Source organism: Mustela lutreola, chromosome X (genome assembly GCF_030435805.1).
Source record: "Mustela lutreola isolate mMusLut2 chromosome X, mMusLut2.pri, whole genome shotgun sequence".
Classification (NCBI taxonomy): Eukaryota; Metazoa; Chordata; class Mammalia; order Carnivora; family Mustelidae; genus Mustela; species Mustela lutreola.
In genome coordinates, this window is record NC_081308.1 from 92,047,325 (window position 1) to 92,060,751 (window position 13,427).

Here is a 13,427-nt window from a genome sequence, read left to right on the forward strand (position 1 = left end):
CATTCCCTGACTCAATGCTCTTGTACTTGTCTCTGACCACTTTCCAGCTCAGTTCCATCACAGTTCTATGGAGGTTAGAGGGAAAAGGGGGCCTGCTTCTTCTCTATAATTCCCTCCTGAATACTGAACAGTTGATTGGACAGTGCAATCTTTAAACATATTTAAAATATACTGTGTGGTTTCTAAGTCACTTTTAAAGATAAGCCAATTCTTATGGTAAAAACATGATCCTATTAACATTACAGTTGCTATGTCTTACAATAGGAAAAAAATTCATACCAATGTTAAGGATATTCAATCACAAAAACATTTCCCAGAAACCTTTTAAAATACAGATTTTGACATTAAAATCATTTTTAAAAACCTATATAGTTATGGGCATCTACCTGCAGCTCAGGTCACGATCCCAGAGTCCAAGGATGGAGTCCCGCCTTGGGCTCCCTGCTCAGCGGTGAGCCTGCTTCTCCCTGTCCTTCTGCCCCTTCCCCTGCTTCTGCTCACTCACTCTCTCTCACAAATAAATAAACTCTTTAAAAAAACAAAACTACACAGAGATTTTTCTTTAGGAAAAAATATATTATTTCCATTGTTAAAATGACACATTAATTAGTTTTTCTAGAACTATCACTTGCATGTGAGTAAAAGGACTTGTTGAGAAGTTTAACCTTAAACTTCTCAGTCCACAGACCATTTCAGCAGATATGATCTCATTAACTATTAAAAAGCAAAATGAACCATGCCCACCACCAAAAACAAAACAAAACTCTCTTAGTATAATTGAAGCCTGACACTCTCCATTACTTAATCATGTTATTTCCTGATATGAAAAGGAAAGATTGCTTAGGTGGGAACAGCAAAAAGGACTCCACAGCATCAGGAATTACTGGGCTTTCCCCCCTCTTCATCATGACCTCCACTTTCTCAGTTGAGAACCTAGGCAAAACCTCATTGCGTCTCCAGCTCAATTGAATTTTAAGCAAAAAAGTAACTCCCAGAAATCACTACTATCCAAAGTCTTACTCTTTTTACCCTGTATTGACTAGGAAATTTACCAAGACACTTAGAAAGTATGTCCCACACAAAGTACTACCACTATCATACTTGGAAAACCCTTCTCCTCTAATGTTGGTACATGATTAAGATTTTTTTTTCCACATCCAGTGATGCCTACATTAGAATTGTTTTGAGAGCATAAGGAGAAAAAATACTGTTCTGGTAATCAGGAAATTTGGATTCTGGGCCTAGCTTTGCCTGTAACTGTGTGTTCTTAGAGAAGTCATTTAACCTGTCTGGGCCACAGTTTCTTCATTTATATAAAGTAAGTCCTCTGCAGCACTAGCAACCTTAATTTTATTAGTAGGAAAGCACTGGCCGAGAGCCTTGATATGTTACTTATGACAAAGAAGATCCCAGCCAAGAGAAAAAAAAATTACTGTTATCTCTCTTTACAGCATATTTACATTTTGACATCCCCTAACTCTACCCAAGATGCACTGCTCATTGTAGGAAAACATGCAACATACAGAAAGACAACAGAGTCAAACTTTGCATAATCTTATTCCTCAGTGTTTTCTAGTCACTGACATTCTCCCACATCTTAGCCATTCTTACAACTTCTTCAAGGTAAGTAATTTTCAGTGATAATCTTCCTGGAACTGCCTCCTAGGCCAATTTAATAGCTATCTTTCGAATCAAATGGCTTTGTTTTCTTTCTTCCCCCCTCTCTCTCCTATATACACAGTAATCTCTGATAACCAGTTCTGCCACTGTTACTTACTGACTGCCAACCTGGCCCAGGCACTGCTTAAGGAAAGTTCAACATTGTTTCTTTTAGTCTTTATTCAAAAAAAAAACAAAAAACAAAAAAACAAAAAAAACAAAAAACAAAAAAACAAAAAAAAACACCAACCCTGAAGGGTAAATATTCTCCCTCATTTTTCAAATGAGGATATAGACTCAGATTAAGTAACAGTTAAGGTCACACAACTATTAAGTGGTAATGCCTTGACTTGAACCCATCCAGAAACTTCTCACTATCAGGTAATGAATACTAAGGCAGTATAGAACTCAACTCTGTTAAGTTCTATAGAACTCTGATTCAAAAGAGTTTAGAAAAGGATAGTTTCTATAGCTAGTTGAGGATGGTATAGGTATGTCTAGAAGGGAAAAAAGGTAAAGAAGTTCAGGGTTGATGACCTCTATGAATGAAGAGAATGAGGATTCTGGAAATGAGAAATGAGAAAATTTGTATTATTTTCATACTATGTCTTCAAAAAGAGTAACAACTGATTGCCTAACTAGCCTCCATTTATCTCAATTACTGAGGTCTCACTAATATTCCATATTTTAGGCAAAAGTCTATAGAAATTATTTCCCCTGTATTTTTATTTTAAATCTACAGAATGTTGAGAGAGTAGTAAAAAATCACAAACTTGTATATCCTCTATGTAGATTATCCCCCGTTACTATTTTGCCTCAAATTGCTCAATCTCTTTCTTTTCACAAGATTTTTGTCAAACCACTTGAAAGAAAACTAGACATGACACTTCTCTAAATAATGCAGCATACAGCTTCTAAGAATAAAAATGTTTTCCTACACAACCACAGTAACACATGTAAAAAAATAAAAAATTCATTAATATCATTTAATACACAATTCTTATCCAGTTTCCCCAATTGTTCTAAATAACATCTTCTTGAGAAAACATAGGTGATATGCTCCTTGACATTGGTCTTGGCAACTGTTTTTTGGGGTCTGACTCCTAAAGCAAAGGTGACAAAATAAAACAACAACAACTACAACAACAACAACAAATAGGACTATATCAAACTAAAAAACCTGCACAGCAAAGGAAACCATTAACAGAATGAAAATGCAACCCACTGAATGGGAGAAGACATTTGCAAATGATATATCCAATACAGGGCTATTACCCAAAATATATAAAGAACTTATACAACTCAATACCAGAAAAACAATCCAATTAGAAATGGGCAGAAGACATGAATAGATATTCTTTCAAAGAAGACACACAAATGGCCAACAGATATATGAAAAGATGCTCAGCATCAGTCATCATCAGGGAAATGAAAATCAAAGTTACAATGAGATATCACCACCACCTGTCAGAATGCCTATTAGCAAAAAGGTAAGAAATAATAAGTGTTGGAGAGGAGGTGGGAAAAAAAGGATCCTCATGCACTTTGGTGGGGCTATGGGGATATAAGTTGGTGCAGTCACTATGAAAAACAGTATGGAGGTTCCTCAAAAAACTTAAAAAAAGGACCACCAATGATCCAGCAATTCCAGTACCATGTGTTTATCTGAAGAAAATAAGAACACTAATTTGAAAAGATAAACATGCCCTATGTTAATCGCATCATTATTTACAATAGTCAAGATATGGCCCTAATCTTTAGTGTCCATTGCTGGATGAATGGATAAAGAAGATTTGGAACATAGAGATGAGGTAGGTGGGGAGATGGGTAAAATACGTGGGGGGAATTAAGAGTATACTTATCATTATGAGCACTGAGTAATGTATAGAAATTGTTGAATCACTATGTTATACACCTGAAACTAATACATCATTAATTATACTGGAATTAATTTTTTTTTAGAAAAAGATGATTTGGTATACACACCACACACACACACACACACACACACACACACACACACAATGGGATACTACTCACCCATAAAAAATGAAATCTTACCATTTGTGACAACAAGGATGGAACTAGAGGGTATTATGTATGCTATGTGAAATAAGTCAGACAAAGACAAATACCATATCTCACTTATATGTGGAATCTAAAAAACAAAACAAATGAACAAACAAAAAACAAAACTCATAAATACACAGAACAGCACAGTGCTTGCTAGAGGGGAAAAGGCAAAATGGGTGAAGGGAGTCAAGAGGTACAAACTTCAATTATAAAATAAATAAGTCACGGGGATGTAATGTACAGCATGTCAACTATAGTCAATAATACTGTAGTATATATTTGAAAGTCGCCAAGAGAGTAAACACTGAAAGTTCTCATCACAAGAAAATGGTTTTTTTTTGTAATTCTTTATTTGTAACTAGACTTATTATAATGATCATTTCACAGTCTATATATTGAATCATTATGTTGTATACCTAAAACTAACATAGTGATATAGATCAATTATACCTCAATAAAAAATAAGAAGAAAGGAAGACAGGCAAGGAAAGAAAGGAGGAAAGAAAGCAAACGAGAGTGAGAAAGAACAAAAGAATGAAAGAAAGAAGGAAAGAAGAAAAGACAAAAGAGAAAAATGTCTTCTTGGTTCTGATCCAGTATCCAAAATTAACATAATAGACTTAATTGTTATGTTTCTTTTAATCTGAGACAATCCCCTTAACCTGGTTTTGAATTTTTTTGTTTCCCATGACTTTTTTTTTAAAGATTTTATTTATTTATTTGACAGACAGAGATCACAAATAAGCAGAGAGGCAGGCAGAGAGAGAGGGGGAAGCAGGCTTGCTGGGGAGCAGAGAGCCCAATGTGGGGCTTGATCCCTTGATCCCAGGACCCTAGGATTATGACCTGAGCCAAGGCAGAGGCTTAATCCACTAAGCCACCCAGGCGCACCCCCCATGACTGACTTTTTTTAAAAAGTCCCACATGTTTAACATGTGTTACACATAGAATGTCTGATTATTTTCTTGTGATTTTATTCAGTTAAACTTTTTTTTATAAGAATACTACATTATCTTTCAAAATATCTCACCTATAGAATGTCTAATTTTTTTATGATTAGATTCAGATGAACCAGTTTTGATAAGAAAATTATATATATGATATTATTTATTTCTTATCATGTCAGATCAAGAGGCACATCGAGTTATTCCACTGTTAGTGACATTAAAATTTATCACCTATTTAAAGTGGTACTTGTCAGATATTTCTGTTGTAAAGGTGTTCCTCAACAATCTTAGACTCAGTAGTATTAGCATTCACTGATGACCCTTGCTTGAATCATCATGATGCTGGGAGGCAAAGTGGTGACTTTCTCACTGAACTATACAATTAGAATGGGTGAAATTTACGGTATGTAAATTATACTTCAACAAAACTGCTTTTATAAATTAACTCAGTAACATGCAATTTGTACTTGGTCCATTCCTTCTGGCATATTTTTTCTGCCAAGAAATGACTGACAGCTGAAACATTTTATAAATGAGGCAAGGTATTCAAGATCAGGGTAGGCTTAATAAAAATGCTCTGTTAAAAATTTTTTAATTGCAGTTCTCTAATTCCATCATTCTCTCTACAATTATTAGCTGGCACACTTCTATAAAAGCTTTTCCCTGCACATCCCATTTCTCTCTCTCTCCCTCCCCTCTGAATCCCCATCACTGCAGATTCATGGATATCTTCCCTCAGGGTATTATAATAATCCATTACTGATACTCTTTTTGATGTTCAAACTATCCTAATTTGGCCAATAGAAGCCCATTCAAGCACAATGGGCTTGTCCTGATATAACCCCATTAGTTTCGAACAATCTATTTGCTTGCATAAAAAGTTCCCAGGGTACCTGGATGGATCAGCCAGTTAAGCATCTGACTCTTGATTTCTACTCAGGTCATGATCTCAGGGTCATGAGATCAAGCCCCAAGTCAGGCTCTGTGCTGAGCAAGGAGACTGCTTAAAATTCTCTTTCCCCCTCTCTTACTTTGCCCCCTCCCCCCGTGTTTGCTCTCTCTCTCTCTCTAAAAAAAATAAAAATAAAAAATAAAAAATTGCCAAACTCACCCTATACATTCCCTGCCTGAAACCTGAGATTAGATATTTCCCCAAGAAGCCTTGGTTACTTTTAATAGAAATGGTATTTAGAAACCAAGATTTAGGTGCTTGATGTGCTGTTCTTTGCTAGTAGGGTGACATTGCTTCTTGGCCCTTTATATAAACAGAACAAGGGAGCAGAAGTCATACTAATATTTGCATCAAATTTATAATACAAACAAAAAAGAAGGAACAGAATAATATCCTCTATTTTATCTTGTCTTCCATTACCATCACTATCCTTATGCCTCTGTTTTACCCTACAATATATAGGATGGCAATAATATTGTTATATTAGAATAGATAGAAACATAATATAATTCTGAAACTAACAATAACTTTTTAAGATTTCTTTGCACTATGGAGTATTATGCCTCCATCAAAAAGGATGAATACCCAACTTTTGTAGCAACATGGACAGGACTGGAAGAGATTATGCTGAGTGAAATAAGTCAAGCAGAGAGAGTCAATTATCATATGGTTTCACTTATTTGTGGAGCATAACAAATAGCATGGAGGACATGGGGAGATAGAGAGAAGGGAGTTGGGGTAAATTGGAAGGGGAGGTGAACCATGAGAGACTATGGACTCTGAAAAACAATCTGAGGGGTTTGAAGTGGCGGGGGTGGGGTGGGAGGTTGGGGTACCAGGTGGTGGGTATTAGAGAGGGCACGGATTGCATGGAGCACTGGGTGTGGTGAAAAAATAATGAATACTGTTATGCTGAAAATAAATAAATTTAATTAAAAAAAAGATTTCTTTATAGTTCTTTCTGTCCTTAAGATTATATCCTAGTAAGAATGTACTATCAAGAACACCATGTTCAAAAGTTATCTGAGCGGGGCGCCTGGGTGGCTCAGTGGGTTAAAGCCTCTGCCTTCAGCTCACGTCATGATGCCAGGGTCCTGCGATCAAGCCCCACATCGGGCTCTCTGCTCGAAAGGGAGCCTGCATGCCCCTCTCTCTGTGCCTACCTCTCTGCCTACTTGTGATTTCTGTCTGTCAAATAAAATCTTTTAAAAAAAGTTATCTGAGCTGCATGATTGTTATAGCTATATAGGTTTGTCTGGTTTCAATTTGTACGTATTCAATTTAGCATTTGTCTTCCTTCCCAGTACTTTTGGCTTAATTCTAGTTTTTGAGTATTTAAACTTTACGTGGGCCAGAAAGTCAAAACTATACTAAGATATAAACATAGAGAAGTCCTGCTTCTGTCCCCATCTCCTCCACCTCATTCCCATACAGCCCCTATTTTCATTAGTTTCTAGTTTATTCTTACCATGTTCCACTTTATAAAAACCAACAATTATAGTTCTTCAGAATTAATGTATACAAACTGTAAGTTAAGTAATATCCCTATAACCAACCTCTCATTTGAGCATGGTCATGGTGCACAAAACCTGACTTGCGTCCCATCTTCTTTTTTTTTTTTAAGATTTTGTTTATTTATTTGACACAGAGAGAAATCACAAGTAGGTTGAGAGGCAGGCAGAGAGAGAGGGAGAAGCAGGCTCCCCAATGAGCAGAGAGCCTGAGGCAGGGCTCGACCCCAGGACCCTGAGATCATGACCAGAGCTGAATGCAGAGGCCTAACCCACTGAGCTATCCAGGCGCCCCTTGCATCACATTTTCTAACTGCAGTAACAGATAGCTTCACAATACAAATAAACTCCCACCTGAATTCTGATTAATCCACTGTAGAGAGTCCATATGAGCATTCAGGATCTTGCAGATCTGCTGGAGCTAAACACACATACAAAATTTTTAGATTATGATAATTCTGATATGATAAAGCAAACATAAAAAACAGAAATTAGGAAGTGACTTTTCATTTTTTGGGTAAGAAATGGACTGAGGATATATAAGATATTAATGGCTTTTTCTGCTATTTCATATTTGTAATGTTCATTACATCTTTATATTACTTCAATCTATTTTGTAACTTAAGAATTTGATTCCTATAATTCAATAAGACACTGACTATCACAGTATAAAAATAACTAAAAACAAATATTAAAAGACATTTCACAAGACAAGAAATGCATATAAAATTTAAAACATTACTTTTTTCAATCAAATCAGCTAATTTTGTTGAGGTATAATTAACAAATAACATTCTATTAGTTTCAGGCATTTAACACAATGGTTTGCTATTTGTATATATTGCAAAATGATCACCACGATATGTCTTGTTAATAACATCCATCACAGTATGTAGTTAAAAACATTTTTTTCTTGTGATAATAACATTTAAAGATCTAATCGCTTGGCAATTTTCAAATATGCAATACAGTATTGCTAACAGTAGTCATCATGTTGTACATTATATCCCCATACCTTATTTTATACCTGGAAATTTGTTCCTTTTGACCACCTGCACCCATTTCACCCACCACCCAACCCCTGCCTCAGGCAACCACCAATCTGTTCTCTGTATTTACAAGCTTGTATTTTTGGTGCTGGCGTTTTTTAAAATTCCACACATAAGTGAGATCATACGGTATTTGTCTTTCTCTGTCTCACTTATTTCACTTAGCATAATGCCCTCAAGTTCCAACCATATTCTTGCAAAGAGCAAGATTTCCAAGTCAGCAATTTTTAATAAATGGTAATACTCAGTTGTCAACTGTGTGGAGAAAATAGGTGGATGCCTATACATTCTATAGTAATAAAAATTGACCCAGCCCTTCAAAATGTAAATTTTTACAATATATATCAACAGTCTTAAAATATTCATATCTTTTAACTCAATATATTCTATTTCTAGGTATCTATCCAGAGGAAATAATCAAATTTATACATAAGTGGTCATAGAGATCAAGTGTATAATGGCGAAGTACTGGAAACGATCTTTCCACCAATTAAAAAAGTAATTCAATATATTGTGGTAAAGTCACCTCTAATGAAATATTATAAAGTCATTAATATTTTCAAAGATTTCCAAAATTTTCAAAGAATGCTTAAAATTTTAGGAAAACATGTGAAAGAATATGAAATGAAAAGAGAATACAAAACTGTATATATGTATGCTTCCAATGTTATTTAAAACAAAAGGAGAATTTTTACCAGCATAGCAAAAATACTTGGAAAAAATATACTAATATTTTTAATAATATACTAATATTATCAGCAAGGTACTGATAATAGAGATGATTTAATTTTCTTCACAGATTTCTATATTTCCCAAGCATAATACATTGAGTAAGTATATGTAATTACTTTGTAATGAGACACACTAGACATTCAAAATTTTTTTAAATAAAAGTAGGAGGAAATGAAAATGTTACTACACTTGAAAGAACAGTATTTAATGAAAACAAATTTAATGCATTTTAACATAACAAATAGAAATACAACTTGTAGTAGGAACAATGAGTTTTTGTAAGAAAAGGTAACTGAAGACCATATATCATAATATGGATCTGCTTAATAAAAATTTTAGGTGTCAGGTGGTCTCTCCCATCTCCTCCGTACCCCCTCCCCACTATCCTCTCCCACATACCCTCTCCCTCCACCCCCACCCCACATACAAACAGTAAAAATAAACAGGTAAATGCCATCATTGTGAATACTATTAAACACTGTGGCTATTTTTCTACCCTGGTGTATGGCCTATAGTAAGGAAGATTTGTTGATCTGGTTACAATAAATTATCTTCAAGAATATTATTGTTCAGCAAATGTTTTCTCTGCTTCTCACCCAATCATTTATGCTATCTGAGAAAAGAGATGAATTGTTGCTGATCTCTTGCTTCTTTTGTCCTGCTATGGAGCAGCAATTATCTTTAATTCACTCATCTTAAACATTTCAATCACCTTTGTGACAGAAAAACAAAAACAAAAGACTCATAGCATTTACTCCCCACTACCAAAATAAAATAAAACAATCCAAGGCTAAGTAGAGAAAAAGGATAAGGATAGGATTATAGTCCCTTTTCACTTACTCTGTTCAGAAACTTATTTTATTTCAACACAGAGAGATCAGACTTCACCTCTGCCTCATGCTTAAATCTGCATGTATTTATTTACACATAAAAATTGTTTTATAGAATTGTGGACTTTATCATCACAATGGTGAGCTAATATTTCATAAAAAGAAAACTTACAATCTGTCAACTCTTTGATCATCTATATGAACACAAGAAGATGGTAGCATAGATAATCCCAGACTAATTTATATTTATCTTTGTTCAATTTTAGATTCACCCAAAGTAGAGAATGGCATAATTTTTATAGCTAGAGGGGACTTCAAGATCATTTAAGTCGACCCTTGACATTTTGCAAAAGAAGGAGCTAAGATTCAGAGAGATTAAGTGACTTAAATAAAATTCTAATGCTTTTTCAACTATACTATGCTGTCTCTTTATAATTGAAAAAGTTAGTAATGTGTAAATAGATAAAGAACCGTCTGTACGACTGGACAAAGAGCTTACTAAAGAATAATCACAATATATATCCTTTGTCCTCACCAACCCAGATCTTGGTCCCAAGAATGTACAATGGCAGTTCTTACAATGGGAAGAATCTTCTTACCACTACTCCCATGGAGTGAGAGAGGGGAAAAAAAAAGAGCTCCCATTTAGTTGCTAAGACAACTTGGAAAGGCAGAGGAAATAAGCTCTTTAATTAGGCCATAGATAAAGGGGAAAAGTATCAAACACTTCTTATGGCCAAAGTAATTCAAAACATCTCAACTCTAATTGGAGCCTCAGCTTTATTTTCCCATGCTAAAATACACTTACATTATGAGGTAGGTAGATCCTATGAGGCAGGTGGAAACCTAATAACCACATCTAACAAAGTCTCTATGAAAAAATGTATTTTAAGACTCAAGTAGTTGACTTATCAAACATTTAAGACATAACCCAGTTGTAAGTTCAGGCCTACCTGGATATACCTAATAAACCCAAACACATATACTCACAATTATATGAATACACAGAAAAATATGTGAAAGGAGGAATGAATTAACCAATGAGTAAGGGAACAGAAAAACAAATACAGGGACATATTTAGCTTTGTGAAGAACAGGGAGAAACCCCTGAAAATTTAGGGAGGAAAGTCCTTTTTTTTACCCTCCTGGGAATAATCACAAAAATTCATAACCTTAGGGTGCCTGCGTGGCTCAGTTGTTGGGCATCTGCCCTCAGCTCAGGTTATGATCCCTGGGTCCTGGGATCAAGTCCCTCATGGGGCTTCCTGCTGAGCAGGAAGCCTGCTTCTCCCTCTCCAACTCCCCCTGCTTGCGTTCCCTCTCTTGCTGTCTCTCTCCCAGTCAATTAAATAAATAAATAAAACCTTTAAAAAAATCTCATAACCTTTTCTGCTCCTAAATATTTCTTGCCCCACTTAACTATACCCCAAGTTCATATCTATAGAAGCAGGTAAGGAGCACAAGAGGACAGGAGAAGGTGACCAGCTAAAGGAACTCACAGAATGCTAATTTCATACTAAATCTTGGTTGTCTAAATAGATAAAGTAGGTCACACACCGGGTCAGTAGTGTCAGCAGGACTTCCAACTCTATTCAGGTGCTCAACGATGTCCTTGAGATCTTGGGCCATTCGTTTCAGCTGAGCATCTATATTTTCTGCTAATTTGTAACTGAAAAAGAAGGTAAAATAAAGAGATTAACAAGAAATTCTTTCTCCATTATGTCTTGTTACTGACATACGAATATGATACTGCCAGCTGGATTTGCACCAATTCCCCCTGCCTTCTAAGTAAGTCTCAGTTATGACACATGGCACATTTTTATGTAGGCAGCATTCATGACCTTATTATTACCATATTCTAAAAAGACTCCATAGGTGAAGGCTTTTAACCAACTCGGCATTTTTATAGTCACCTATTTTCCTTCTGGATAATGTTCCAGGGACCTCTGAAGCAACAAAGCTCTTTTTAGCTCTTAAAATGAACTCGTAAGACATTTAGATACATAGTAAGTTAGTTGGTGTTTAGGTGTATTCATTAAGTGCTGAGATGTCTTCAATGATTTTAAATAAATTTTCAAAGTAAAACCTTACATAAATATACTCCATCATCCAACAAAAGATATTTTGAGAAATGAGATTAACAGTAATCAAAGGTAGATAAATCTTCTAAGTACCCAGCAAATATTAGTTGGCTAAATTCCAAACTAGATTTCCACGCAAAATATTTACACACATACATAACACACTTAACCTAGTCAATAATATGTTTATGAATTAAAGTGATCAGAGTTTTTCAACTTTAATATCTATAAAGATTAAAGGATTCAATAGTTAACAAATATTGTTAACTATTTATTGCCTTTCTGTCCCAGAGTATTTAAAGGTAATTGGCTTCCTTGATTGCTGAAAATCCTACTAAAGATTCCACAATATAAATCTGACTACATAAAAATAATGGAAAAGAACTACGTTTCTATTATCCCTTCAAATTACATGTCCAAAAATTTAACTCTCTAGGCTTCAAAAAATGATAGAATGCATAGAAACAAATGCAGAGAAAAAAAATTTGATTCACAAAGGCTGAAATACAAAAGCATAAACAGAATTAGGTCCAGGATAAAGAAGATGTGGTATACATATACAATGGAATACTATGCAGTCATCAAAAGAAATGAAATCTTGCCATTTGCAATGACGTGGATGGAACTAGAGGCTATTATACTGAGCAAAATAAGTCAATCAGAGAAAGACAATTATATGATCTCCCTGATATGAGGAATTTGAGAGGCAAAGTGGGGGGCTTGGGGGACAGGGAAGGAAAAAAATGAAACAAGATGAGATTGGGAGGGAGACAAACCATAAGAGGCTCTTAATCTCACGAAACAAACTGAGGGTTGCCGGGGGGAGAGGGGGGTTGGGAGAGAGTGGTGGGGTCATGGACATTGGGGAGGGTATGTGCTATGGTGAGTGCTATGAAGTGTGTAAACCTGACAATTCACAGACCTGTACCTCTGGGGCTACTAATACATTATATGTTAATTAAAAAAAAAGAACTAGGCCCATACAGATTAGCTGTATTTGCCGTATTTCATGTACCTACAAAAAAGTTAATTTGCAAGCTTTTAGAAAATAAGATCAGTCTTAACTCACTAATAGTCCATTACCAAAGGGAGTCTGATTTGGTCTCAGTCTGGTTTATGTAGCACATTTAGACAATACTTCATTATTTGGCCTGATTACCAAATTTCAGTTCCAGAGAGAAGAAGTTACTGTGAGGACACTTGCTTGGTAATATCATGAACAAAAAGACTGAATCACATATGCACGCACACACACACACAGATTCAGCCCAAGACACTGATAAAATCATTCAATTTTTGAAAGCAATGCAGTCTGCCCCCAGATTAACAAATTGCCTTTAAAATAGCTAGTGATTTATCACTGAAGCAATTGCATGAACATTAAGTTTAAAAGAGTCAATATAAACAGGACACCATAAATATCCCATGGTACTATGATACCACACACATAAAACTTGTATTTCTAATTTAAGAACAAAATTGACAAATATAAAAACTTTACAGTGGTCATGTATAAGCTTGAGATTAGTAAGTATACAAAATGCTATAAAGCAAAACTGCCAGAATGATTACTTCATTTTCAAGCATCCTGAA

The 13,427-nt window shown here is 35.2% G+C and overlaps 1 protein-coding gene across 5 annotated transcripts in view; it reads right to left on the reverse strand.

The window, feature by feature from the left end:
• The window catches only part of NUP62CL (nucleoporin 62 C-terminal like), a 110,513-nt gene that overhangs the window by 21,086 nt on the left and 76,000 nt on the right, over window positions 1-13,427 (reverse strand). For all 5 annotated transcript variants that reach the window (XM_059158190.1, XM_059158192.1, XM_059158191.1 and 2 more), the window contains 2 exons: window positions 11,311-11,422; window positions 7,497-7,563 (listed from right to left, as the gene is read on the reverse strand). In XM_059158190.1, coding sequence (XP_059014173.1) covers window positions 7,497-7,563; window positions 11,311-11,422 — 179 coding nt within the window. The remainder of the gene's footprint in view (window positions 1-7,496; window positions 7,564-11,310; window positions 11,423-13,427) is intronic.